At 44.1% G+C, this 27717-nt stretch overlaps 1 protein-coding gene across 4 annotated transcripts in view; it reads left to right on the top strand.

Moving 5' to 3' along the window:
• SAMD13 (sterile alpha motif domain containing 13) overlaps nt 1-27513 on the top strand; it is a 40588-nt gene extending 13075 nt beyond the window's left edge. For 2 of the 4 annotated variants that reach the window (XM_072975748.1, XM_006205945.3), the window contains exons 3-4: nt 10862-10973; nt 26358-27513. In XM_072975748.1, coding sequence (XP_072831849.1) covers nt 10862-10973; nt 26358-26501 — 256 coding nt within the window. In that variant the 3' untranslated portion in view covers nt 26502-27513. Of the gene's footprint in view, nt 1-10861; nt 10974-21502; nt 22290-24064; nt 24205-26357 lie in introns of those variants that run through there. The other 2 variants (XM_072975746.1, XM_072975747.1) reach the window with 2 other exon arrangements.
• The last annotated feature ends 204 nt before the right edge of the window (nt 27514-27717 follow it).

Below are 27717 nucleotides of genomic sequence, written 5' to 3'. Positions count from 1 at the left end.
TTTGGAAAGCAATTTTTTTGTTTTAATGAAATCTTGAACTGGACTTAACAATATAAGTCTTTGTATTTTTCTTCCATGACTTAACCAACAAGTAATGGCAAAGAACACAGACCATTAAATTTGTTGTGTTCTATTTCTTTTAAGAGTTCCATAGTCTGGCACTGATCCATAGCATTTGCAGATATTTACTGAATGATTTATCGGTGGTATCCATGACACTTTCCAGGAATCTGCTTTAGAAAACTGAACATGAATATTATACAGTAGAATGAAGCAATGAGGGAAGCATGTCTCTTGTTTCAAGATTATGCGAAATCCAGATTTTTTTTTTTTAACCTAAGGTGGTTGAAGTCCCATCCATCAGGAGAGGATTTAATTTTTTCAAATCTAGCTGAAATGATTCTTTGACAGATATAAAAGATTTTAAAATATTTAAATTTGGAGTTTAGTTTTCCAGGCCACAAATTGACAATATTTCTTTATAAATTTGGAAGTCTTTGGAGACAAGCAGACTCCAGGCATTAACTGACGTGGCGCTGCTCATCCAGTGCTGAGAAAAGTTGTTACGTTTTCCCAAAATTGAATCAATTAGATGTTGTCCAAGAGATCTTGCATTCCTCGGGCAGTTGTTTGATGACTTGGCTGAAAACTTTCTCCCTTTTGTTGGACTACCTTTTTAGTATTTTCTCATAATACTCTTAACAAAACTGAAAATAACCATCTATCTATTGAAAAAAGTTGTTTTCTTTTTTGTGTGAGAATCCAAGCTGGACAAATTTGTAAGCTCAGATTTTGTTTAAAAGTCACTTCAACATGTTTTGTTGGATGTTTAATTTTGATTATAGGTAACTAATGTCATTAGTTCTTTTTGATTGTTGAAAAGCAAGTTACCGAATTCACTGTGTCTTTGCTAAAAATGGCTCTTAATAGTGTTTATTTTTTATACAACAAATAAGCAGCTTTTTTCCTTTTGCTCAGTTCCAATAATTGCAGTTGCTGTTCATCAAGAAATTTCCAACATGCTTTCAGCCAGCTCCCTTTTTCCTTTACTCTTCTGGTTCTAATGCTAGTTTCTGCATCTCCTTTTGACTTTGCATCAGTTGTGTGCCTCCTTTTTAAATTTTAAAATTTGTCCATACTCATTTTTAACTAAAAACATTTAATTATATTACAATTAAAATAGAAAGACTGTCAACTCAATTACCAATTACAACATACAAAGAGATTCTCATAACTTGTGCTGTCTGCATCAAACACATTACAATATTACATGGATGCACAGGAAAAAAAATCATTTGGATGGAATCAGTCTGTTGACGCCAACTAGATTAGCTGTGTATTTATGTGTCAGACTAGAGAGGAGACATGCGTCTAATAGAACTTCAACAGTAGTATCCTAAGTGATGCAATGGCTTAGGTAAAATCTTACACAAAAACAATGAACTTGACTATATATAAAATAGATAAACAGCAATGTCCCACTGTATAGCAGAGGGAACTATATGCAGTACCTTGTAGTAGCCTATAATGAAAAAGAATATGAAAAGGAATATGTATATATATTTATCTGAATCACTACGCTGTACACCAGAAATTAACACAGCATTGTAAACCAACTACACTTAAATAAAAAAAATTAGATTAAAAAAAACCAATAGTCTTGTGTTTATCAGAAGCATATTTTGTACCAGCTCAAGTTTTTACATTTAGATTCAACTAATTAAAATCAAAGAAAATTTAAAAATCTAGTTTCTTAGTCAAATTTTAAATGTTCAATAGCTACATGTGATTAGAGGCTACTGGGATGTTTACCTCAGGTTAGGGATGCCAGGGTGGGATAGATACAATTATTGTCAAGATTATAGTTTTAATTTTGCCTGGTAGACTCATGGGTGTTTATTAAATTTAATAATAACTAAATAAGGGGAAGCCATCTTAATAGTTTGGAGTATGTCCTTCTAGAGAGTTTCTGTACACTCTCTGTAGCCATATATGTAATATGTGGATATTATATATAGTCACAAGGATATGCACATATAGTGAAAGGACACGTAAAATAAGCTTTTATAGAACAAATGGGATCATTGTATTCTCTTTGTGGATTTCAGGTGCACAGATTTTTGGATTCAGTAAAATCTTGGTACACGACACTCTCACCATCGATCTCTGTTTAGCCATATTAGACCCATGTCAGAAGTTTCACTAAATTCTAAAAAAATCTAGGTCTTTCACATGCACGTGCCTATCTGTACAACTCACAAATGTACAACATGAATTGCTTTTTTTCCCATTCATATCCCTGCTCCCTTTTTCATCCGCTGGTCTTCTCCCCTTCTTCCCTTTTCTCCTAGGATGGAGGAAGAAACAGTGTTCCCGCGACAGAGCTTATAACAAGTTTGCAGCTTTTCACAACAAATGGTTTATCTTCCCACCACCACCCAGTCTCTCACCCCTCAGTGGGGACGCTCTACTGAGAGAAATTTCACAGCAACAGTGTTTAGCAAGGACTTTCAAAAGAAGCCATTTCTTATTAATGCCACGTCTTTTCTTGCTTATGTATCTCGCCATCTTCTTCTGCCTTTGTGTTCAATTTAGTGTTTTATTATGAAGCAAAAACTTTTTACTTTGGAACTAAAGTTTATTTTATAATTAGTAAAGTGATAGTTTTTTTAGTAATGAATGTAAACTTTTAAACTTTTAATATTATAATACTAACTTTTTTACATCAGAAAGCAATTGACATATAACATATTAGTCTCAGATGTACAGCATAATGATTCATTATTTCTGTATACTGCAAAATGTTCTCTGCAATGTCTAGTTAACATCCATCACCATAGAGTGACAGTTTTTTTCTTGTGATGAGAACTTTTAAGATCTACTGTCTAGTAACTTTCAAATATACAATACAGTATTATTAGCTACAGGCACCATGCTGTATGTCACATCCTCATGACTTATTTATTTTATAATTGGAAGTCTGTACCTTTTGGCTACTTTCACTCATCTTGTGTGACCCCCTCCCACCTCTGGCAACCACACCAATCTGTTCTCTGCATCTATGATTTTGGGTTTAAAAAATTTTTTTTAATGTTTGTTTTTAGATTCCACATATAAGTGAGATCATATATTTATCTTTCTCTGAGCTATTTCACTTTACATAATGCCCTCAAGGTCCATTCATGTTGTTGAAAGTGATAAGATTTCCTTTTTATGGCTGAATACTATTCCATTGTGTACATATAGCACATTTTCTTTATCCATTTATCCACTGATGGACACTCAGGTTGCTTTCATGTCTTGGCTATTGTAAATAATACTGCAACAAATGTGGGAGTTCCATATATCTTTTTAATTCACTGTTTTCGCTTCCTTCAGATAGATACCCAGAAGTGGAACAGCTGGATTGTATGGTAGTTCTATTTTTAATTTTTTTCAGGAACCCCCCTACTGTTTCCCATAGTGCCTGCACCAATTTACATTCCTACCGACAGTGCACAAAGGTCCCCTTTTCGCCACATCATTGCCAGCACTACTTATTTCCTGTCTTTTTGATAATTGCCATTCTAACGGGCATGAGGTGATGTCTCATTGTGGTTTTGGCTTGCATTTCCCTGATGATTAATGGAGCATCTTTCCACATACGTGTTGGCCATCAGCATGTCACCTTTGGAAATGTGTTTATTCAGATCCTCTGCCCATTTTTTAATTAGATTTTTTATTGAGTTATATATGTTCTTTATATGTTTTGAATTTGCAAACATGTTCTTCTCCTTTTTAGTACGTTGCCTTTTCATTTTGTTGATTTCCTTGGCTGTGCAGAAGATTTTTAGTTTGATGTAGACCCACTTGTTTTTTTGCTTTTGTTGCCTTTGCTTTTGGAGTCAGATCCTCCCCCACCAAAAAGTCATCACCAAGACTGGTGTCAAAGAGCTTATCACTTACGTTTTCTTCTGTGAGTTTTATGGTTTCAGGTCTCACGTTCAGCTCTTTGGTCCATTTTGAGTTAATTTTTGTGTGTGGTGTAAGATAGTGTTCCAGTTTCTTTTGCACATGGCTGTCCCATTTTTCTAGTACAATTTATTGAAGAGACTGTCCTTTCCCCATTGTATATTCTTGGCTCATTTGTCATAAATTAATTGACTATATATGCATTATTACTAACTTTTGAATAGCCTTCTCTCTGAAGGCTGTTAACTATTAAATATTAAGCTAATTATTCATTTTAAAAAGTTGTCATTTTTGCCCATGTGAATTACAGGATTAGAAGGTGAATGACAGAAGTAAAACATTAGGATAGAATTTGAAATTATTATCGGTATTACTGCAATTTCAAACCTCTGAGTGCATTGTAGAATTCTCAGAGACTTTCCATGTAACAGAAATAACAATGGCCACTGTTACTCAGCTCATTAAAAAAAAAGCCAAGAATGTTTACGTGCATAGTAACCCACACATCAGTCAGGTGTCTAAGGGGAGCAGGCACATTTAGGGTTAAATAAATAACCTCAGAGGATATTTGGTTATTTGCCTGGAAGTCTTGCTGGGCTCCTTAGGGAAGGAGGAAGAGGAAACTGTTAGAAGTGACTGTGTGTCTGATCACTGGCTTCAGCTTTTGTTCATTTACTCCTACTCCTGTCCTTCTGTGTTGTCAAACAAGTAGTCAGGAGTCCTCAGATGTCTGTCCTTTGAAAGCGATGACGACATTGTATCCAGCTTGCTAGGCAGTTCCTGGGTACTCTCTCCCCATTATGCCCCTCTCATCTGTTTCATCCGCCTTTCCCAGACCCCGCAGCCGCGGTGCCTGATTCTACCCGGACACTGTGAGTGATGGCTCCCGGGATGCTGTTCTTTGCAGGGAACAGCAGTCTGGAACAGGGGGTGATTGTGATGTAAGGTGCCGCTAAACCAAAAGCGTGGGAAAATAAAATCAAACTCCCAAGACATTTTAAGTGGCTAAGTACCAGGTATCTCTTAACAGATTGTTAGTAAGGAGGGAAAGAAGGAAGGAGGGAGGGAGGGAGGGAAGAAGATAGATAAGGAGAGGAGGGGGAGTGGGGTAAACTGAGCCACTAATTCAAACCTGAAAAATTACCTTTCTAATCAGGATCTGATGTCATAACCCTTGTGCGGATACGTTTGGTGGGGTAAGTCAGAGTGCTATGCATTTGGGTTCTTGAATACAGATGATGTATGGTAGTTAATAGCAATACTTGTAACTGGTACAGTTTTATTTTTCCTAGTGAAGCTAAAGTCCATTCTTCAGTATTTCATGGCTGTTTGCTCATCCTGTTTTATGACGTGTTAGTCTGCTGGGCTGCCCTAACTTAATACCATAAACTGGGTGGCTTAAACAATAGAAATTTATTTCTCAGAGTTCTGGAGGCTGGGAAGCCTGCGATCAAGATTCTGGCTGATTCAGTTTCTGGAGACAGCTCTCCTCCTGGATTGTGGATGGTCACCTTCTCACTATGTCCCGACAGGGATTTATCTCCTGCACATGCATGCAGATCTTATAAGGCCACCAATCCTATTGGGTTAGGACCCCACTGCTACGACCTTAATTGCACTATCTCCGAAAAGCCCCAGCCCCAAATACAGTCAGATTCAGGGGTAAGGGCATCAACATATGAATTTTGGGGGTAGGGAAATGCAATTCTTTCTTGTCATAGAGTCTTATGATAAATGTTTGATGATTCCTTTAAACTGAATGAAAGAATTGAGCTGGTTCACGTTTTTGATTGGTACCGTTTTGTCCATTGCAAATAACTGCCTTAAAGAAGCAGACATTTCAACAGAGTAAAACGCATAAAACTGTAGAGTCAGCTAAGTGTATCATTATGTTTTAAGCGTGAAAACAAGAGGCGTTCCAATCAAAGCCAGCAGCACTCACAAGCATGCAGGATGTATCTTTTCTGCATTAGGAAGGGTTGCTGTCTTCTGCATAGATTCTGGCGTGCTACTGATACCCCTACAGAAGGAAACCCGAGTTTGTCCCAGCGTCAGACCCACACTAAGTCCTTTGGAAGAGGGACCCCTGTGCCGTGGCTCAGAGCGTGGAGGGAAGGCTCTTCTGGCAGTCTGTGTGCAGTTGTCTTTGGTGTTAATGTTTGGGGTATGAAATGTTCACATGTTTGTGTTTAGCATGAATTGTTTTTGATAGTGAAGGAAAAACCAGAAATCCATCGAGGCCTCTTGAGAGGAGTTTACACTGGTTCAGAGGTCTTTATTTGTACCAGAAAGTTAAGAACAGGTGGGAAAAGAGGCAGTCATAGGATCCTTTGTTTTCAGAAGGATGGGGTAGGGAGTTCGGGAGACATCCCCAGCAGAGACGCGCCCGGGACAGAGTGCCATGAGATCTCAGAGGAAAGCCGTGAGCTTGTGGGAAGATGCCTCTCACAGAGGAGAGAAAAGATACAGGAAGATGGCCCATCTGCTCCCGGGACTGACTCTGGTGTTGCTGCTGATTCAGGGCTCCCACACCTAGCACAGCCTGACTCCCCCTGCCCTCCTCCCTCCATCCATCTAGTCCTCCTGCTCCTTAACGGCTGTTTGGAATAAAGCAAGGAACACATACAATCGTCTTCATCATGCAGCTGACTTGAGATCTTCCTCTTCGCTAGACTATGAGTTCCCAAGCTTATCAAGTGCCTGACTCACTGAGGGCAAGTTACAATGAATCAATGATTGGAATAGAAGGTTGATTAAGGATATTAGGAAAGGGACATTTAACCAGTACCTTTTAAAAATGAGTGGGGTTCGCATCCTTGGCAGTTGAACAGACAGCGCTTTGAGTAGCATAACCAAAGCTGTGGATATATGGATATAAGTCCAGGATGTTGACCAACTGGATTTCAGTACAAACTTGAAATTGGAAAGAAGCCTGGAAAGTTATGTTTGAATCAAATCCCTGGATGCCAAGCTAAAGAATTTGGAATATACAGGAGAGTTATTTGCTTTTTCAGGCCCTTCGTTGCTTGAATATGCTGCAGCTAAGTGCAGACAACTCTTATTTATCTGGATGTTAAAAAATGAAGAATGTCCTGTCAAGAAACTTTGAATCAGCCTTTCCTTTTTTAGCCAGATCCCTGCTTATTAGGATGAAGGGAGAGCGAGAAAAGAATGGAGATGAAGTGAAAGCTCATTTGATTGCTTCCTGCTTAGCTGTGTCATAGGCAGAGAGGTCAATGTTAATGCTAATATATTACAATCAGAATTATATTGCTTTTAGCCAAAGGCTGTTTTAAGATATGGGTAAAGAGTAGGTTAATTTAATTTTGAAAATAAATTATAAAGATCAAGGGAGGACAAAGTTGGAGTGTATTTCTGAGTGGAAACATAAGTGACATTGAGAATTAGGTTTATAAAATGAGGAGCATGATAAATATACCTCCATAATAGGGCAGCGAGTATGAGGTAACTTGTGCTCTGAACTTTAAAACAGAGATACAGTTAGTAAGTATAAGGGGGGGTTGAAATCACATATGGACTGTGTTTATTCAGAGTTTCTTTTTGGTCTGATCAACCCTCAGACTCTCTAATATCATAAGTACCATACAGTATACACAGGCTAAATCCCGAGAAAGAGTTTCAACTATTTTTCACCTGCCTCCACAACTACTGAAAGGGAAAAAGGAAGATTTTTGCTGCCAGCACTTAAAATGATAGTGTGCCCACATGAACACGTTCATAATAAGGTCTCAATCTGCATGTGTCTGCCAAATTTGTTATTTATTGCATTTCCGTCCTCGATGATTGGGTCTCTTTAGCTCTCTCTAAAAGTGAGGTGACTGTCTAATTAGGGGATAATCAGTTCCCAGTGTGAATTATTCACACATGATATAATTTTTATCAATACACGATGTACCTAAGCATATGCACAGGGACTAAAAGGTGACTGTGTTAAATGGAAGCATTGATTTGGCTAAGTGATGGGATTGGAGATAAATTCTGCCCCTTCATTTCTTGCTAGTTTTTTGTAATAAGGAAAAATACCTATCTATCTATTTATATATATATATATATATTTTAAGAGTCTATACCTGGAAAAAAGTTCATGAATTTATCATCTTTATAAAGTATATTCTGGGAAATATTTTGCTATGATGATAATGAATAATAAATATCAAATGATAATGGAACGTTTTTATCTGCCATCTCATTTCATCAGTGCAAAATTAACAGCCACAATTGGAACTACCATCTGGGAGGGGTTTTAAACAGCACCATTTAAATTCCTTCTGGAATTTGACATGCACAAGTTAAAAGGAAAGATTTGGAAGAAATGATCCATTTAAAAGGGAACAAAGTGTCTCAGTTTGGCCACAAATAACAGTCCTCGAGGTGACGTATGGCTTTCCCAGTGGGGAAAGGTGACGCTTAAGTCCGTCCCCTGAAATGTCCTCATAACCTCGTCTGGCCACGGCACTCTGGCCTCCCCAACCCCCACCATCATGTTGCCTTGGATCATCTCCAGGTTTCTCCTTAAAACTGTTGCTGAAACCACTGGACGGGCCCTGCAAAACCATCCATCGTTCTTTAACATAAACAACCTAGAAGTGACAGCGTGTGTCTGCACATGTCTGCTTCTGTAAGCCGTCCCCTCTCAGGGCAGAGCCTAGGCTGTGTTTGAAGCAATCGATGCCTTTCAAAATTACGTTAAAAACCTTCAAGCATCCTAGTCAGGCAGAACTATCTGGGCCCACCAAAGCACACATCCTCAGCAGCACCGGTTGAGCCCTCAGTCTAGAGCATGCTGTTTCCATGTCCCGTGTCTGCTCCCCTCACGGGATTGCCAGCCCCTCGAGAGCAGGAACCATGCCTTCCTATCCGTGTAAGCCCGCCTCTAGCACAGGGCTGAGAAGACCAGAGGCTTTTGTAAATATTTGTTATATCAATGAGTACGGAGTGGAAAAGCATAGACTGGGAGGCAAGCATACGCAGAATCGATCCTGGCTTTCTATACTGTGTGATTTGGACTGAGTTTCTTAACCTTTTTGAGCCTTAGTGTCCTAAAAACAGGTGACTGTAGCCAGTTCACAAGGAGCTGGGAGGCTGATAATAGGTAATGTGTGAAAAGCGTACTGTAGGCTCTAAGTGCTCTCCGGTTGTTAGTCCGTTAATGTAAGGGATCTTTGCTGTGCACCAGCTGTACGCCAGTCAGCCCTGTGCTGGGTTCTGGAGAGATACAGAGATGGAGACAGACAGTTCCTCCTTCAAGATGTGTGGTCCCACATTGTGATTTTAAGTTATTTTGTCTTTTGGGCTATCATGCTGAAACTTAGGCGGATCAGGCATTACATGCGCTGATTGGTTCCTCACCCCTTGCTTCTTCCGTGTGGATCCCCTCACCCTCAGTGTAAGAGAGCTCATTTCTCTTGCTCTCTGTGGTATGCTGCCAGTGGTTTTGCAAAGTCTTTTGTTCTCTGCTGCCTCGCTAGTGCTCAGGAATATTTCAGAACTGTGGAAATGATGATGTCATATCCCAGCAGAATAAGAATCAGGAAAGCCTCCCATCCTAAAATTACTATGTAGCTTACTTTGTTATCACAATTAGATAACTATTCTTTATGAAGAAAGGCAGCTAATTGAAGTCAGCCACAGGGAGAGTCAATTCAGATGTTTTCTGGGGCACTTAAAAGTGTATCCGATGGGACTCTTGTGCTTACTGCTAGAAGCAAGCTGATTAGAAAACTTAAAAGGTTTGTTAGAACAATGAACTGCTTTCCAAACATTTTTCGAGCGCAACTAAGCAAGAGAGGGAAAGAAAATGGTACCTTAAAGAGAGTCCCCAGGGCAGCGCATGATCACTTATGTTAGTGGAAAATCCTAGCATGTGGAATAATTTTTAAAAAACACATTTAGCTTTGATTTGAAAATATATGTTACGGTGCGACAGTGTTAGGGTGAAAAGCAGTTTTTCCCCGTGTATATTGCCTGTTGGATGGTAGGAAGGCGTGGGGGGCGTGTGTGTGAGTGGGCATGCGCACTAGTGCGTGTGCACAGGGGCGCTGTTTATAGATTCACAGTCTACGCCAGAAGGGAAAACACCTCTAACTAGTGAGCACTGGCTCTGAATGGTTTTAAAGTAAGTGCTGTGTTGTAAGTAATTGATCATATGTGCCATTGATTAGTGAGACTCCCTTTTCTTGAACTAGGACAGATGTTTGTTTTTTTAGTCAAATATTTTAAGTTCCTACTATGAGCAAAACATTATCCTGGGGGTGAGGCAGAGGCACAGTTCAACCCTTGATTTTTGGGACTTTCAGGAATCCCCAAAGTCCGGGCAGTTACATTCTCATTAAAAGTAACATGGATCTTAGCAATTTCCACTACATGTTGAACCTTCACAAGCTTCGTGCTAGACCCGGTTCTCTTCTCGTCCCCTCCCGCGGTGTCAAACGCCATCTAAACGCTTCTGGCTCCCGAATGTGTGCGTCTAGCCCACTTGCCTGCTTTGAGCTCCATACTCGTGTGCCACATTACATCTCAACTTGGAAATAGGTGGTGCCCCAAATTCAGCGTGTCCAGCTAAACCTGGGGCACCATCTAACTTCAGTTACTCCCATCCATCCAGTTCTGGGACACTTCCATCTCCTTTGTCCTCATGTCTAGTCCACCACTAAGTCATGCTGATTCTATTGGTTAGTCTTTTTAAATACACGCACTTCTCTCCTCTCTGTCATGGTCTCAGCCACCACGATCTCTCGCTTGGTCCCTTCGTTGCCTCTGGCTCCTCTCCAATATTCTCTTTTTCAAAATGTGAGCTTGATCAGGTCACCCCCATTCCATCAGATCACGTAACAAGTCCCCATTGCTCAGAGACAAAAATCCAGACCGCTTCTTGGTTGGTGTTTTGCAGTTCCCTGGAGAATGGGAGACCACCCGATCCCGCAGACTGGGCCGTGATGGATGTCGTCAATTACTTCCGAACAGCAGGATTTGAGGAGCAAGCTAATGCTTTTCAGGAACAGGTAACTCGGTCTAGAGGAACACAGTGCACACAGTCACCTCGCTTCCCCCCAGTGGGCAGAGGCCGTGAGGGGGGAGGAGGGATCGGTGAGGCTGTCTGTGTGTCCTCCACGTCAAGCGCTGATCACACCAGCCCCGGGGAAACTGAGCGGGTGGGCGAGGGGAGGGCGAAAGTGGCACGCTAACGATTCCTTCCTGCAAGAGCAAACCCCAAGCCCCGAGACAGATGGTCACAGCTGCAGAGAGGAGGGCCGAGGCTGTCTTCATCTGCGTCTTCTGAAAGACGGCACAGCCCTACCTTCAACACAGACACACTAGGAAGCAGAAAAAGAAAAGAAAGGAAAAGGGGGACAGATCTGGCTGAAAGGCTCGCAGCACCGTCTGCCACTGGCCTCAGCACTGCCTGAGCTGTCAGTTAAGCCTCCTTCAGTTTGCTTGCTGGGTGCTGAGCAAAGTTGTGTGGAAAGAGCACAGGATTTAGGCTGTGTGACCCCAGGCAAAGGACCACGATTGTCTGAGTCTTGGTGTCACATCTGTCACGTGAGACTGTCAGTGCCTAGCTTGGTGGAGTAGTGCTGTGAGGATTAAAGGACCGTGCGTGCATGGTGCTCAGAGTAGGTGCTGGTCCAATGTTGATGCTCCCAAAATGTGAATCCCCTCCCTCTGGTCCAGGGTTGGTACTGGAGGGAGGGAAGGCAGGAGGGAGGAGCAGGGGGCCCCTCTCAATTGTACAGGTAGTTCCTGACTCTATTTTCTAGGCTGGGCCAGCTCTGCAGGGATGGTGCTCAAAGAGCTTTGACCACGAGGAACCAAACTGGGGTTCACGTGGTCCACGCCAGACCAGCTCTGTAGGGAAACACAGAGTTCCTATCTCCCCTCCAAGGAAGTCTGCAGTTTTCTAAGCATTGACTTGGCTTTCCTAATATCCCAGTATAATCGAGACAACAATAAACTGAACAACGTCTTCCGCTGCTTTTTCCACACCCCTTTAGTCATTTCTTATTCTCCCAATCTGGGTTTGGATGAGTGAACTTTCTTAATATATATTCCAATCTCTAGATCTCCTTCAACCAGTATTTCCTTCAACCTGTTCCCTCTGCATATGTATTTTTTGTTAATTTGGAAAATTTGCCAAAATAATAGCTTCAATCACTTCACACCCACCAGAACAGCTATAATTGGCAGGATTGATTCCAAATGTTCATGAGTCTGCAGAGCAACCAGACTGTCCTACGTCGCGGGTGGGAGTGTAAAGTAAACACTCAGACACCTACCCCTGATCCGGCGGCTTCGTTCCTGAGTATTTACCCAGGGGAAATGGAAACATATGTCCACCAGAGATGTGTATGAAATTATTCTTGGTAGCTTTATTCGTGAGACTCCCGAACTGGAAGCCTAAGTGTCCATCAATAGGAGAATGCATATCCAGACTGTGGTCCAGTCACACAGCGGAGACTACCCGGTAACACAGGAAAGTGCACCCCTGACACGCACAGCAGTCGGGCGGCCTCAAGGCAGCTGAGCGAAACAAGACTTACACGAAGGTGTTCGTTCTGAAGGTTCTGTCTTGGTCCCCTCAGGCTGCTGCAACAAGAATTCCATAAACTGGGTGGCTTGTCAACAAACACATCTCACGATTCTGCAGGCAGGGGGTCCACGATGGCGGCATTAGCAGGCTGGGCACCTGGTGAGGGCCCACGTCCTAGACGCCATGGCTCCTCTGTGTCCTCACGTAGAGGAAGGGATGCGGGAGCTCTCTGGCTTCTCTTTTATAAAGGCACTGTTACCTCGTTCATGAGGGTTCTGCCCTCCTGACCTTCTCGCCTCTCAAAGGCCCACCTCCTAAAGCCGTTACTAATACCTTGAAGACCCCTGGGGGGTTAGATTTCAATTTACGAATTTTGGGGGGGACACAGACATTCAGACCGTAGCAGTTCCATTTAGAGAAAGGGTGAGAACAGGAAAATGCACCAAGGGTAGGAAAAAATCAGAGCAGTGGTTACCTCTGGTTAGGTGGGAGTGAGGAAGACTGGGACGGGCATGCGAGAACTTTGGGCGATGGCAGTATTTTGTGTCTTGATGACGGTTTGGGTTACAGGTATATGCACTGGTCACTGCATATGCACAGATACATGCAAACGATTCAGCTTTGAGCATTGCATAGCCAACTTTACCTCAAAAGGAAAGGAGCTATAAAAAATATAAAACACTTAATGGCATGCAAACTGAAGTATTTATGGGAGAAATAAATGGATGTATAGAGCTTACTTTGAAATGCACCAAAATATGGATTGACAGTTGAGTAGATGGACAGACATACAATAAAGTATGGGAAACGGTAGTTGTAGAGTCTAGGTGGTGGGGATACGGGTGTTCACTATAATACTCTCACAACTTTTATGTTTGAAAATTTTTATAATACAATTTGGTAGGGGGTGGGGGTCAGAATTGCTCAGGTTGGACAGTGGAAGACTGATGGGCTGGGATATATTTTATTTTGGTTTAATGGTATAGCATCCATTTGTGTCATTGCAGTTGAGTAACTCACTTCTAAAATTAAATTTAAATAATATTGTGAAAGGTTAACAACAACAACAAAAAAAAGACTTAGCTAAAAGGTCTCTTGGCCAGAATCCCAGCTGCCCAAAATCATTTTTCAGATTGAGCTTTTGCTCAGACTCCTCTGGGGCAGCTGTCCCAGACTTGGGCTATCCAGATACTGCCATGGAACTGGCCAGCCCTGAGCTTGGCCCAGGAGCAAGCCCTTTTCCCCAGGGATGACATCACTCCCTCACCAGTGACACTGGGAGGCAGAAGGGAACACAGTCCCCTCAAAGCATGTCACTCAGTAGTCCTTCCAGGGAGGAAAGGTGTGCTGTCTTGCTTCTCCAGCTCTGAACCTGACACATGAATCCCCAGGGGCTGGAGTTTTGCAGGCATGATCTAACGTTTCTCCATTCTCATAGAAAGGTAATTGAGTCAGGAAAGAGTCTGCCTTGAATTATTCTCTGAACGTGATCCAGAAGATTGTCCTCCTGTTTTGAAATTCTTGTGGTCTATCCTCTTAACATTGAAGGAGGTCGAGGGCAAGGGGGGAACCACTGACCAGGCTCAGGCTGATAGGACCAGGAGCTGCCGTGGCTTTCATGAGGACCAAGGGGCAGGATCCTCTACTGTGTTAACCTACCTCTTCCATCATGCTTGAGAGGCTGTCAGTGTTTCACCTCCATGGGTCTTCCTGGCAGTGAACCTCAACAGTCAGCGGTCACTCACCAGGTTCATCAGACGGGAAGACTACGGGCCATCCCCACACCAAACACATGACCCTTTCAGGCACATCTTCAAGGGACAAAGACTGAGAATAAGGACCACCACATCCTTTAATGTCCTCAGGAAAGGCTTTGCTCTGCCATTTGATGGGAGCCAAGCAGGGATGTGAGCATCCCCTAAATCACCATAGAAAAGGCCAGGTTCAGAAAGGGTAGCATAGTTGCCAATGACATGGGAGCTTAGTCTCATGGCTGCTGTGGGCGGAATGTTTGTGTCCCCCACTCCCAAATTCACATGTGCAAGCCCTCACTACCAGTGTGACGGGATTTGGAGGTGGGGCCTTGGGGAGATAGATGATTAGGTTTAGATGAGTCCAGAGCCCTCATGATGGGATTAGTGCCCTGGAAAGAAGGGACCAGAGAGCTGGCTCTTTCTCTCTGAGGATGCAGCGAGAGGGCAGCCGTCTGCAAGCCGGGAAGAGGGCCCTCGCCGAGAGCCTGACCGTGTTGGCGCTGCCATCTTGGACTCCAGACTGTGAGAAATAAATTTCTGTTGATTAAGCCATCTAACCCATGGTGTCTCGCTACAGCAGCCTAAGCTGACTAAGACACTGACACTGCTGCCAGACATGTCCTCCGTCAGAGGGGCTGACCTGCAGGAGAGCGTCTGCCTTCATGGTCTGGGCTCCCAGTGCCTTACTGGATATTCCGTTGTTGTAGCAGCCGGACTCAGAGGTGGCTTTCCGGCGGCATGTTCCCTTGGAAGATGGCAGGCCACTGAGCGAGATTTGTCCAAAGTGCAGGGGAGGTGTCCCATGTCCCTGTCGTACGAGGGGCAGCTGGATTGAGCTGGTGATCTTTGGAGAACCTCCTTTTCTCTGTGCGCACTGACACATGACCGCTGTCTCCATCAAGTTTTCTTCTGACAAATCTCTTTTGAGCCCCTGAGTGAACCACAATGACAAACCGAAAGAACTGTCAAGAGGGGAGGCCTAGGCTGCGTCCCCACTGCTGCGCCAGTGACCAGTGCCCACAGCGTGTGTCTGGGGCTCTGCTGCTGTTCTTCTGACACCCCGCTCATGGCCAGTGACGGTGTTCTCTCCCTGCCTCACTAACTGAGTGCTTCAGAGGGCTGACTGGCCCGTGGGCGCAGTGGGGTCCCTTCTGGAGGAGGCAGCGATTGCAGCGCTGTCCGTACTCTCTCTCTTCCCCGCAGACACCGCGGTGTGGTGGCTGTTTTCCCACTGTCTTCCAGCAGCCAGATGTCTTAGGCTGTGGTGAAGGGCCCGAGTGAGAGCCATGACTCCCAGTTTCTCTTCCGCTGATTAACTCATGCTCACTGTCTAGTCCTGCAGTTCGCCTTTGTAGGATTTCTATGAAGTGAACGTTGAGTTATACCAGCAGGATGTTCCTCAGGCTCCTGCTGTAAGAATCAAGGGTTACCTTGAACTGGCCCCTCATGAAGTAAGCTTTTGATGCACAACACGCTCCTTGAGATGTTGTACGTACACTGTTGAATTTCCACAACTAGGTGATAAGAAGTTGGCACTTTCCCGGAGGAGCAGGTTGCCTGGTTTTCAAGAGTCAAAGGGGCTTCAGGAATTTTACTGTCCTAAGAGCTTGAGCTTTTAAGACCCTTTTGACGAACCTCATTCAGAAGTGTCTCCACTTTCCTCACACAGAACGTTTAGGATATGGTTTATTCTGTTAAACTCTGAAGGCTAACTGTAAAGCCATCTCTACTGACAGTGCTTTATTTGAGAGTTAAGTCCATCAGAGCAGCTTTACCACTCAGACTGGACCCCAATGCAGGTCACAAAGACAGTGTGCCCGTGGTTCCATTGTCACTTCATTTCTGTCTTTATCTGGTGCACACACACTCAGAACGTGTACGAAGAAGATGGACATGGAGAGCTACCGTTCAATCAATGTCACATCATTCATGCTGTTCAGACTCTTCCGACTTACAAGTGAGCGACAGCAGGGATTCTCTTTCTAGAACAATATGCATCACTGAGACGATTTGTTTCTTAGAGTATCATGACAAAGTAATCTGCAACTCACGGTGACAAATTAATTTTGCTCCATTATCTTCTCGTTTTCCCCAAACCGCGTGAATAAGGATAGCATTTTACTCTGAAATGTCCAACTGGTTGTTTAAGCTGTTCACTTGAAATGCCAAGACTGCATTTCTGCTCAAACGGCTTATTGCTAACTTTTCTGAGGCCACTGACATAGTAAACATAATAAAATATTTTACTGCTGTAGATGGCCAAGCAACACCTCCTCAGATGGAGTAGGAAAGTGGGGAGGCCAGTCCGAGCAGCCCCGAGCATGTGTCCTAAGTCACGGCTGGGTGGACTTCGACCGTAGTGATTCCAGATGGATACTTCTAATTAGACCCGGGGCAAATCCAGGTTTGTGGGGGGTGGAGCTAAAGATTCTGCAATCCTAAGAGCCCTCCTTGGGAACAAAAATACAGAACTATGAATCTAAAATTGCTAAGGCAAAATTTCAGTTTCATTAGCTTCACGATAAAGCCAGCTCTGAATTAGACCAGTTAAAAAATCCCACAAATTAGAAGTAACTTTTATTACTTTATCAGCGTATTATAATACCAAGTACTGGAAATATTCAAGGTGCTCTGACACCTGATATTTCTTAATAATTGAAGGCTTCTGAAATGCTTAAAATGTTAAAATGTAGCAAAATGAGCAGGGGACGTGGCAACTCACACTCGGCTGTGTCCTTCCTTTTGTCAACTGAAAACAAGTTGTACAACCTAAAACTTGAGAGTTCTGTTTTATTCAGCGGACTTTTGAGGACTTCAAGGCCAGGAGGGGGCCTCTCAGATCACTTTTGAGAGATTGCTCCAAAGAGGTAGAGGAGGAAGCAGTCATATAGGAGTTCTTGCAACAAAGACCGGGTCGTGGGAACATCAAAAGATTACTATTACTTAAAGAAAACCAGACATCTCAAACTGAGGAATTTAGTGCTTTTCTACATGTGGGAAGATGCAAGAGTCTGGGGTCACTGAAATCATTCTCTGGACATGACCTTAGCTGTCTAGGACCAGTGTCCTCTTCTTTTCCATCCTGAGTCTCCTCAGGCTCACCGTGGGGGCGGCTGCAGTGTGATAGCTAGATGACTGCAGCATCCTTTGTGTGCTGATATGGCAGGCAATATTTTTCATTCACACATTGAGCCCACAAAAATTTAGCAAAGAGTTAAAAAGCAAATGGGTAATGCTGACAATAAGAAAATAGTCAAAAGAACTGAAAGCAAAATTTATCAGGAAAGAACCTTTTGAATTTTTTGATTGAGATAGATTCCTATAAACCAGATATCCCAAATGGTTGTTTAAATCATTCATTTGAAATGAGAGGTTATAAGCCATTATAAGATAGCCAGGTCCTTGGTGCTTCTTTGGCTAATTCACTTGTTTCCTTAGTTGTCACAGCTTTTTCTAACACTTACTAAAATAAATAGAAGACTATTAAAGTAAAATAATGCTCATTATTACAAGTATTATTTTACTTTAATCAAGCCACCGGAAACCATTGTAGGTGTGAGAACCATTTGAAGGAAGCACAGAAGATTCTGGGCAGAAGGGAGATCAGATACAAAGGCATGGGAACATGAGAAAGCATGATTTATCTTGAGAACTTCGAGCACTGTGGCGTTAACAGTCTGTGTGCCTGAGAGGCACGAGGAAAGCACTGAAGGATACTGAGTGGGGAGCACTATGATGAGATTTGTGTTTTTGAGAGATCCGTCTGGTGGCATTGTAGAGCGTGGCTTGGAAGACAAGGAGACGGCAGGCAGGAAAGCTGATGTAACCATTCCGCTGGGGATGGAGAGGAAGAGATAGAAAGTCTGGGGATGATGGTCAAAAGAATGTAGTGGATCGTTGGCATTGGAAGGTGAAGATGTGTCCTGTCTCAGTTCCCTGCCTGAGCCCCAAGACGGAGCTCACGACTCAGGGTGGGAGAGGGAGGAGGCAGAGGTGACGACTGCCAGGTTTCCTGATGGGTTAGTTGCAAAGTGGTGCCATTAACCAGGATGCTTGTGAGCGGTGAGTTTTAAAAGAAACATAATGAGCACAGTTTGGGGCACGTTAAACTTGAGGGCCAGTAGGACGTCTAAGTGGATATCTCTAGCCCCGGGGAGGCGTGAGGCCCAGAGACAGAGACAGGAGGAGAGTGACGAGCAGCCAGGGAGGGGTGAGAATGAGAGAGGCACTTAAAAAGGGAAAAGAAGGCGGCCAAGGACGGCACCCCAGGGAACACCAAGGTTTCAGTTGTTTGGAGAAGGCAGGCACCTGGCAAAAGCAGCTGAGAAGAACACTCAGGGAGCTGGGGGGAGAACCGGTGTGAGAGGCTGTCTAGAAACCAATGAGATGGAAAGTCTCAAGAGAAATGAAACAGTCCACAAGGTCAAACACCCCAGCAGGGCCTGCAGGTGACAGTGGAGCTTCACTGGGCTGGTGGGGAAGAGTGTGGGTGACCGTTCGGGAGGTGGGGGACCCTTTCCTCCAAGCTGAGGAGTGACTGGGAGGCAGACAAGTGGAGAGAGGCTCACGGAGGCACGAGGGCTCCTTTCTAAGAGAGGAGGCACTCAAACTTATTTACATGCAGGAAAGTAGCCAAAAGAATTGGACAGTTTAAAACTGAATGAAATTGAGGACAGTTCAGTGAAGTAAACTCCCTGAGGATAAGGAAAGGGACGAGATCAAAAGAGTGTGGAGGCCAAGGATACAGAGAAATTTGAACCCTCATGCATTGCTGGTGGGACTATGAAATGGTGCAGCCTTTGTAGAGAACAGTTTGGCAGTTCTTCAAAAAATAAAGCATAAAATTACTGTATGACCCAGCAATTCCACATGAAAGAATTGAAAAGAGGGACTCAAACAGATACTGTACACAAATGGTCATTGCAGCATAATTTATAATAAGCAAAAGCTGGAGACAACCCAAGTGCCCATGAACAGATGAATGGATAAACAAAATGTGGTTTAGAATGTACAATGGAATGTTATTCAGCTGTAAGAAGGAATGAGGTTCTGATACAAGCTACATGATGGATGAACCTTGAAAAACATCATGCTCTATGAAATAAGCCAAGTATTGTATGATTCCATTTTGTATGAGTTATCTAGAACAGGCAAATTCATAGAGACACAAAGCAGGTTAGAGGTTATCCAGGGCTAGCAAGGAGGGGCAAGTTATTGCTTAATGGGGTTTCTGTTTGGTGATGGAAGAGTTTAAAAAATAGTGGCAGTAATTGCACAACACTGTGAGTATAATTAATGCCACTGAATTGTACACTTAAATAGTTAAAATGGCCTATTTCATGTATATATATATATTTCTGCAGTAAAACATAATGCTAGGTAATATACATGAAGATTCAACTTTTTAATTTTTTTTTAAAAGAAGTATATGAAAGGATGAATTCTGAGCAAGGCAGGGGTATCTTCCTCTGTCCTTCCTGTGCTCTGTGTGCTGGGAGCAGAGGTGAGGATGTGCACAGATACGGCTGGGATCACCCCTGTCCTGGGGGATGTTAATGGAGTTCCTGACAGTATCTGTGTCCTTTGCTAAATGAGAGGCAAGCTCTCTGCTTGGACTAGACAGGATGGGCAGAGGTTTAATAAGGAACCATAGGAGACCAGTGAAGGGTAAAAATGGCCACCAAGGGGAACGGGAGAGGGAGCTGACCAAGGGCAAGTAAAAGGACTGTTGAGGTGTTCTACTGGCCCAGAACACAGGTGCAGTGTTCTGCTCCAGGGTTCCTTGATCGCTATTCCCCACTGCACCAGATACAGGAGTCAGAAGCTGGATTGCTGGGTGGCTCCTGGGTGGCATGTTTGTGGCACAGGCACAGTGGAGGGCTAATAGCCTAAGAGGGTGATTCCAGAGGGTGTATGAAAGAATGGTTCCCAGGGCCAACGGGGGCGCAGGCTTGGTACAAAAGAGGAGTCTGCAGGGGACTCATTACCCTGGGGAAAGAGGACTTGAAGTGAAAAAGCGGGTATAGTGGGAGGGAGGAATGAGAGGTAGACTAGGATGTCGGCCTTCCGGCGCTGCAGAGGTGGGCCCTTCTGGACCTGCTGATGGCGTTACAGGAGTAGGTTCTAAATGTGACGCTGAAGTCACAGAAGTGGTTGATGGATTAGAATAAACCACCTACTTGCTGTTACAAGTAGATGAAGACATATATAATAAGCTACAGTGGAAGTTTATTTCCTATGTGTAGGAATAGTCCAGGGTGGCTGGCAGGGGTGTTCTGCTTCCAGGACCCAGGCTGACGGAGGCTCTGTCATCTTCAACCAGAAGCTTTCAAGATACCCGGGCACTGACATCCGGTTGGTGTGCGGATGAAGATCACAGAGGAACACACGTGGATGGTGTTAGGGGCCAGGCCTGAAAGAGGGACACGTCATCCCTTCACGGGTCATTGGCCGGAATGTGGTCACGCGGCCCCAGCAAACTGCAAGGCAGTCTGGGAAATGTGTCGTTTTGCGTCCTGGAAAAAGAGCTTTGAAGCCATTCTTTAAAGCTTTGGCTGGAGTGATGCTGCTACTTAGTTCTGTTCTTAAGTCCAGAGATAAATTTCAAAAAGGCCAACTTTAAAAGATCAGCTGAAGTGAAGAGGGCTCGTCTGACCACACACGAGAAGCCTCACCTCTAACTCTGTTCCTTAAACCTGTTTTTCAATCAAGGCAGAAATCTCTGTAACCTAGTTTCCTCGTCTGATGACGTGAGTTTCATTTTTTCCTTCATCAGAAATGTGTACAAGGTTTTTTGGGTAATAGAGCCCCTTTGTCACCCACTTTGCACCAGCAGCAGTTAACTGACCTGGGGAGGCAGCCATTAAGTCACCGAAGGCAGTAGCCCTCATAATGAGCCCGCATGGATTTTGTGTCTGATTTAGAATGCAAGACCCATGTTCAGCAAATGAGGTAAAGACTTCTTTTTGAGCCACGCAAATAGATTCCGTTAATACGCTGCTCAGTGTTGGTTTTTTAAATTATGTGAAGTCCCCCAACATGTGTATTATCCACCCCGAATTTCCCGCCAATAGGAGTGCAAGACACACACAGCGGCAGCTGATGGTCACTGGCTGACAAGGCTGAGCTCACAGTCCCTCCACTGTGCAGAGGGCAGGGAGGGGCTGGGGCACCGTAGGCAGCGCAGAGGATGCCAGCCCCACAGAGGAATTCCTCCCCCCAGGAAGGACCATGTGATGAAAGAGTCAAAAGCTCTTGGTGGAGACTTGGGTAGTTCACCATCTTCCTTTCCGAAGTTACATGGAAGTTCTTCAGAAAATAAACTCTGTGTCTTGGTGAGGAGGGGCCCTTTAACGAGACATGGTGAATTACTACGAAGTACTGGGGGTGCCTCAGAACGCTTCTTCCTCTGACATTAAGAAGGCCTACTACCAGTTAGCTCTGCAGGTGCACCCAGACAAGAACCCAGAGAACCAGGAGGCAGCTGAGGAGAAGTTCAGACAAGTAGCCGAGGCCTACGCGGTCCTGTCTGATGCCGAGACACGGAACAACTACGACAAGTCCAGACGGGGAAACGGAGGAGACGGCAGGGACAAGGACGGCTGGACGGAGGCACTGCGGTTTGAGAGGCCACACTGCGGCTTCCAAAACGTCTCTGAAGATGCGGACCCCTTCTCTGGAGACTGGCTCTCCCCTGGCCATGCGGGCAGGGCCAGGAGATCCCGCTTCTCCTTCTTTGATGTGACCCCCATTCTGGACACAGGATTTTCCACTTTTGTGTCCCTGGGCTCCAGGCCTAATTCCCCTTCCTCTGGGACATTTGTACCCTTCGTAAGCAGTGGAATGAGAAACTTCAGACTGGTCACCACTTGCAGCCAGATAGTGAATAGCAAGCGAGTTGTTATAAAGAAAGTTCTAGAAAATGTGAGGGGGGAGACTAACATGGAAAAAGCACCCCTATTTCATCAGTTTCCCCCACACCACTGGTAGGGAGCTGCTGCCATGTTCTTTCACGGGGAGACTCTGACGTGCGGCTGGTGAGTCTGGTGCTTATCAAAGACAGAACTGGAATCTGAGAGTGTGCTGGACCCAAATGGACCGGGGTCAGCTCAGTCCCACCTCTCACTGCACAGAGGGAGGGAACTCTGGGCCATGTGCTACACAAGGAACTCAGAAGCAGTAGAGTTTGGCTTCCAGCCTAAGTCTTCTGATTCTAACTTGAGCCCTTTTTCCCCCCTGCACTGTATTTGGGAGAGTGGAGACTACTGCCACAAACAGGGCCTTCTGAGATGTGCAGGGCCCTGCCCACCTACCTCCCACTGATGCCTCTCTGACTTGTTCCCCGCCCACCTTGCTATCATCATCTGTCGCCTCCTTCTTGCTGGCACTCGCCTTCCTCTTTGCTGCTTCTCTTCCCACCTCCTCTTCCTCCTCCCCGTACATTTCCAATGGACCAGATCACAATGAGGCGTAACTGAAAGAGCTGCCTGCGTGTATGCTGTCAGAGAAAAAGAGGGAAAAGTAAATGGGTTAAGATTTTTTTAATATACTTTAAAAAAATAGCATTTATTGAGTGCTCCGTAGAAGTCGGGAATTCTACTTCACGTGTATTATCTCAATAATCTTTTCAGTGGCGAAATACAGTAGCTCCCCTTCCCCCATCACATAGATAAGGCAGTGGGGCAGAGAGGTTAACTTGCCCCGCACCCCACCTAGTAGCCAATGAAATGGTGTCTTACTCTAAACCACATGCTTACCTACTGAGTTATCACATCTGTGGATCCTGCTCCTTTAGTTTTGCATCTAGTGTCTCGCCCTCATTGGAAATTTACACCTGTCATCTCTAAACCTTACTTCCACGCCTGAGTACTTGCTGGAACTTAAGTAAGCACGCATTCTGAGCATTGTTGCTTAGCTGGCACTTGGATATTCTCACATGAAGACAGAAGACAGAAGCAATGTAAAAAGTTGCACTGACACTAACAATTAGCAGAGAAATGTAAACAGAATGTCAAGATGTGAATTATATTTTTGTTTCAGATTTTGGATTGTTAATGCAAAATCATGGAATTTTTGTTTAGCTGGATCTGGTCACACTCCAACTACTAAACAGACTAGGGTCAGAGGAGTGTGCTTCCTTGTGGAAAGTTACTGATGGAGTCTGCACCAGGACCTCTGCCTTGCAATTTCCAGTCTCAGGCTCATTCTAGTGTACCATGCTGACTGGCAAAATGTGGATTTCATCTGCATTGCAATCTTTTATAGAAGTTATGTAACAAATGATTTGCTTTCTTAATCAAGGAACTTTTCTGTGTTTGCGACTTTTATGAGACACATTTTTATGTCATCTTTGAACTTTTTAAAATCTCAGTAAAGCTTTTGAACTTGAACAGGAGTATGCCTGCCTCCCCCTTGCAGAAGGTAGCATTCAGGCAGGGATCACCCTTCCAGAAAGGAAGCAGGAAGTAGGTTTGGAATTGGAACACATCTCATTTCTCTCAAAGCCTATACGTTTCCACTCAGTGGTCATTGAGAACCACTTAGATGTCAGGTACTTCTAACCTCCAAAACCCTTCAGGGCTTTATTTCCATTTTACAGGCGTGGAAATTGAGGCTCAGGGAAGTCAAGCCCCTCACCCAGGGCCACACAGTAAGTCGTGGAGGCAGGGTTCGGACTCAGGTGTCCTGACCCGGAATCTCCCGTTTCCATCAGGCCATATTCTACTCCCCTTCATCTGAGCTGCTGTCGCCCTGGCTTAAGAGGAAAGCTTTGTTGTCCGTCTGAATTATATTCATTTCACATTTTTTTCAGTGCAGATTTCCAGCTGGAGCTTTCTTTCACCAGCCCTAGTCTGAGGTGAACTGCTGTGTGGCTACCAAACAAAGGAAAATCAAATCGGAGCACGAAACATGAGTTTCCATTTAGTCTTCAGTAAAATCCAAATTTCAGCATTTTTCACAGACGCACTTGGCTTTTGACAGAAATGCTGAGTTGTAAAAGGACTTTTTACCAGCAAAGATTAAAAATTCACTTTCAGTCAGCCAAGGAAGGGTTCTTGTATAGAAACCAAGCAGTGTCATCTCTTCCTTGTGCCTGTTTCAAATCTGTACTGAGTCAAGTGTGAGCCACAGGAGCAGAGGAGAGATGGAGGGCAGGAGGGGCGGTGCTGGTGTGGGAAGCATCCTGCGTGAGTTACTGCTGCTCGTCTCGGTGCGTGAGAGAGAGCGTGCGGTCCCAGGGCACCTGTTACTCAGACTCCTGTGACCTCACAGTGCCTTCGGACTGGTGCTCTGGTTCCCAGGGGTCGGAGCTCCTCGGCCAACTCCCGCACTTGCAGGTTTTACCGACGGGCAATCTTTGGGCTCACTAGCTGCCTGAATGGGAAAAAAAATACTTTAGGACTAGACGGCCAATGCTTATGTCCTTAAGTAACGGCCTGCTCTTGTCTAGTCAACCAACTGCTCTCTCAGGCGCCGTGGTTTTGAATAGTTGTCTTTCACAAGTTAACGTGAGACGTTTTGTTTTCTAGTAGTCGACAAAATCAAGGTTTCCAACACTTAAAAACACCGTAGACCAGTTAGAAGTAATTCCTTGTCTGTCTACCTTTGTTCATGGTAGGTGGTTGACAAGTAAAAAGGCCGTGGTCTGTCGACCACCTGCCATGACAGGTGACGTGTAAGTCACAGCTCAGGGAGCACCCGCAAGAGGGGTGGCTCATGAAATCCTGGCAGAACCCAATATCCCTTGTTGTCCACCCAGGAGAAGGAGGAAGGGACTTGCCTAAGGTCACAAACTGGGTATTTCCTCAGCCCCTCGCCCAGTGCTGCCTCCCCCACACACTCAGACCTTCAGAGCACCTTTTCCTCCCAGCCTGGCAGAATTCGTGAGCGGCCCGCGTGGGGACGGTGGAGGAGGGGGTCAGAGCTTTTTGTAGCTGGACTTGCACACAGTGTCTCCCCGTCTGTCCATCAGTGAGGGAGGCGGGTACCGACATATTTGGGGGAAATCGTGGACAGGGATGGCGAGGCCTCCTGAGCACGGTCCATCTCCTGAACCCAGCTCTCCTAAGAACCAGCTCAGCTTCTCCCCATAATAAACTAACAGAAATAAGGAGGCATTCAGCATTCTTCTCAGCACTCCTTTCCAAGGTTTCAAACTACTTTCTACATTCAGAGTGCTCATCTCTTTCAGGAGAAGCCCATTTTTATCTCACCCAAAGCTTTGTTGTCTCCAGGTTACCTGGAGTGACAGGTAGCTGGCTGGGTACTTGAAAGGAGTGGGGAGGGGACTCTGAGAATAGTGGAGGGAATCTGCAGAGGGTGGAGCCCCGCCCCTGTTCCCTTATTTGGAGTCTTGAGGATCCATTGAGAGGAAGTGGTAACACGAGAGGGTGATTTTCATGTTGAGGCGGGATGGGTCTCCTTTTAAAGGGCAGGAAAGACATTCACAGAGTGAATTTTTCCAATGCCCATCACTGATTGAAAAGGTTCCAGAAAACCCAAGACTCCAGTCCCCACTGGACCATCTAGACAACACATATTTACTTACAAGTGTCAAGAGAAACAGAAGGGAGTTATGAAAAGAACATCAGCTTTGGCTGCAGGCAGATGGGAGCTCAAATTCTGGGCACCCCCTCTCTGAACTCCTTGGGCCGGCTAACTTCTTGCCTTGGTCCTCGGTTTGCCTGTAAAATTAAGATGATAATCTCCACCTGTCTTTATGTATAGACCTATTTTGGGGATTAAATAGACAAAAGTTCTACATAAACTGTATTTTATAAATGTCATTATTCCTTCAAGAAGCAACATCTTAGTGGTACGTAAGCTTGCGGTCAGTTTTTAAGATGTGACATTTGTGATGTGATCTTAAAAGCAAGATCAGCAATGGATTGTATTTAACCCAAAAATGAAAGTAGAAGATGGAAAATAAAAATGGAAGATTTCATTTTTTTTCCATTTTGGCACTAGTTAAAAAAAAAAAGTAACATTTTTAGTGTGGGGACAATCAATGTGACTTTTTCCTTTGATCTTCCCTTTTTTTTTTTTCCATTATCCTTGAGCTCTTGGACTTACATGTTGGCTTTATTCTCTGCTTCCATTTGTAGGAAATTGATGGAAAATCCCTGCTATTGATGACAAGAAACGATGTGTTGACAGGACTTCAGTTAAAATTGGGGCCTGCTCTGAAAATTTACGAGTATCATGTGAAGCCTCTGCAGACGAAGCATTTAAAGAACAGCTCTTCATAGTATCGTCAGCTTGGGGTCTCGGACCTCAAAAAATACATAATGACGTAATTTAGTTTCATGTGATGAAACTTTGTTAACAGAATACATACATGTGTATATGTAAAGAATTTCAATCAAATGAAACGTTATCCTATTGGATAGACTAGGCAATCCATCGGCTGGCCTGAACTCAGCCAGGAGGAGCAAGAACCTGTGGACAGGATGGTCTACCTTGTGGCATTTGTCAAACAAAATGATCTTTGACAAGATCAGACACCCCTCCCCACAAAGGGAATTTTCTTCATAGGTTACTTTCCCAAATTCCTGAAAAAAAAAAAAAAGAACTGAATAGAATGAGCATCTTTTGGTTACAGATTGTGGGAAAATAAAAAACCAGAAAATGTGGGGAGGGGGAGAAAAGAGAAAGGGACTGTGCCTCCCTTGAATTTCTCTGCTGCTTAGAGCTTGTGTTACTTGGATGGAATTGCCGACACCCTTTTTTACAGAGGGTCCTCCACTTGACCTTATTAAGGTTTCACTGGGATATGCTGCGATGTTTGAAATGGGCGTGCATCCTGGCCCCCTCAGGAGCAGAACTGGAGCTCTGGAAGGAGAAACTGCTGTGTGCTGGGGCTGTCCATCCGTGTTCAGCTGGCTTTCACGGGGGCGGGTGGTATTTTCTGCATAGATCTGCTTTTAAATTGGTTCTTTGTTTCTGAAGAAAGCATTTGTTTTCCCACATTATGGTTTATATTTATAATCGTTTGTTTCTGAAGAAATTTGCCCAGAGTTAAGATCGGAGAGCCTTGTTACAAGTACAGAATATTTTTATATATATTCCTTCCTGACGGTGTAATATTTTTTTAATTGCTCCGATGCTTTGTTTGATTTCTGATTTGAGGACTTGTTTTTAAGAACTTGAAAAAGCGGGCTTGCTACATCTCTGTTCAAAGAGACGTGTGTTCAATCTCTGTGTGTTGACACCTTGTTGAATTGGTGCTTTGTGGTCACAATAAAGCATTGCTTCAGTTTATTTGCAGTGTAGTTTTGATCTTTTCAGTTTGGTTGCCTCTTCAGTTGGGATTAAGGATTAAGGTCACTCCTTGAAACCATGGAGAGAAAGTTAAGTCTTAAAAAAAAATTTAGATATAGAAAACATATAGATCTCTATGTAGATTTACCTTCTTTATAAACTGAATCATCCAAGTAGGCCTTATGCCTTACTCCCATCCAACAA

The sequence above is a fragment of the Vicugna pacos genome, chromosome 13, assembly GCF_048564905.1.
Source record: "Vicugna pacos chromosome 13, VicPac4, whole genome shotgun sequence".
NCBI classification, from domain to species: Eukaryota; Metazoa; Chordata; class Mammalia; order Artiodactyla; family Camelidae; genus Vicugna; species Vicugna pacos.
The sequence above is the reverse complement of the archived record's forward strand: the minus strand, read 5'-3'. Positions and strand labels throughout refer to the sequence as shown.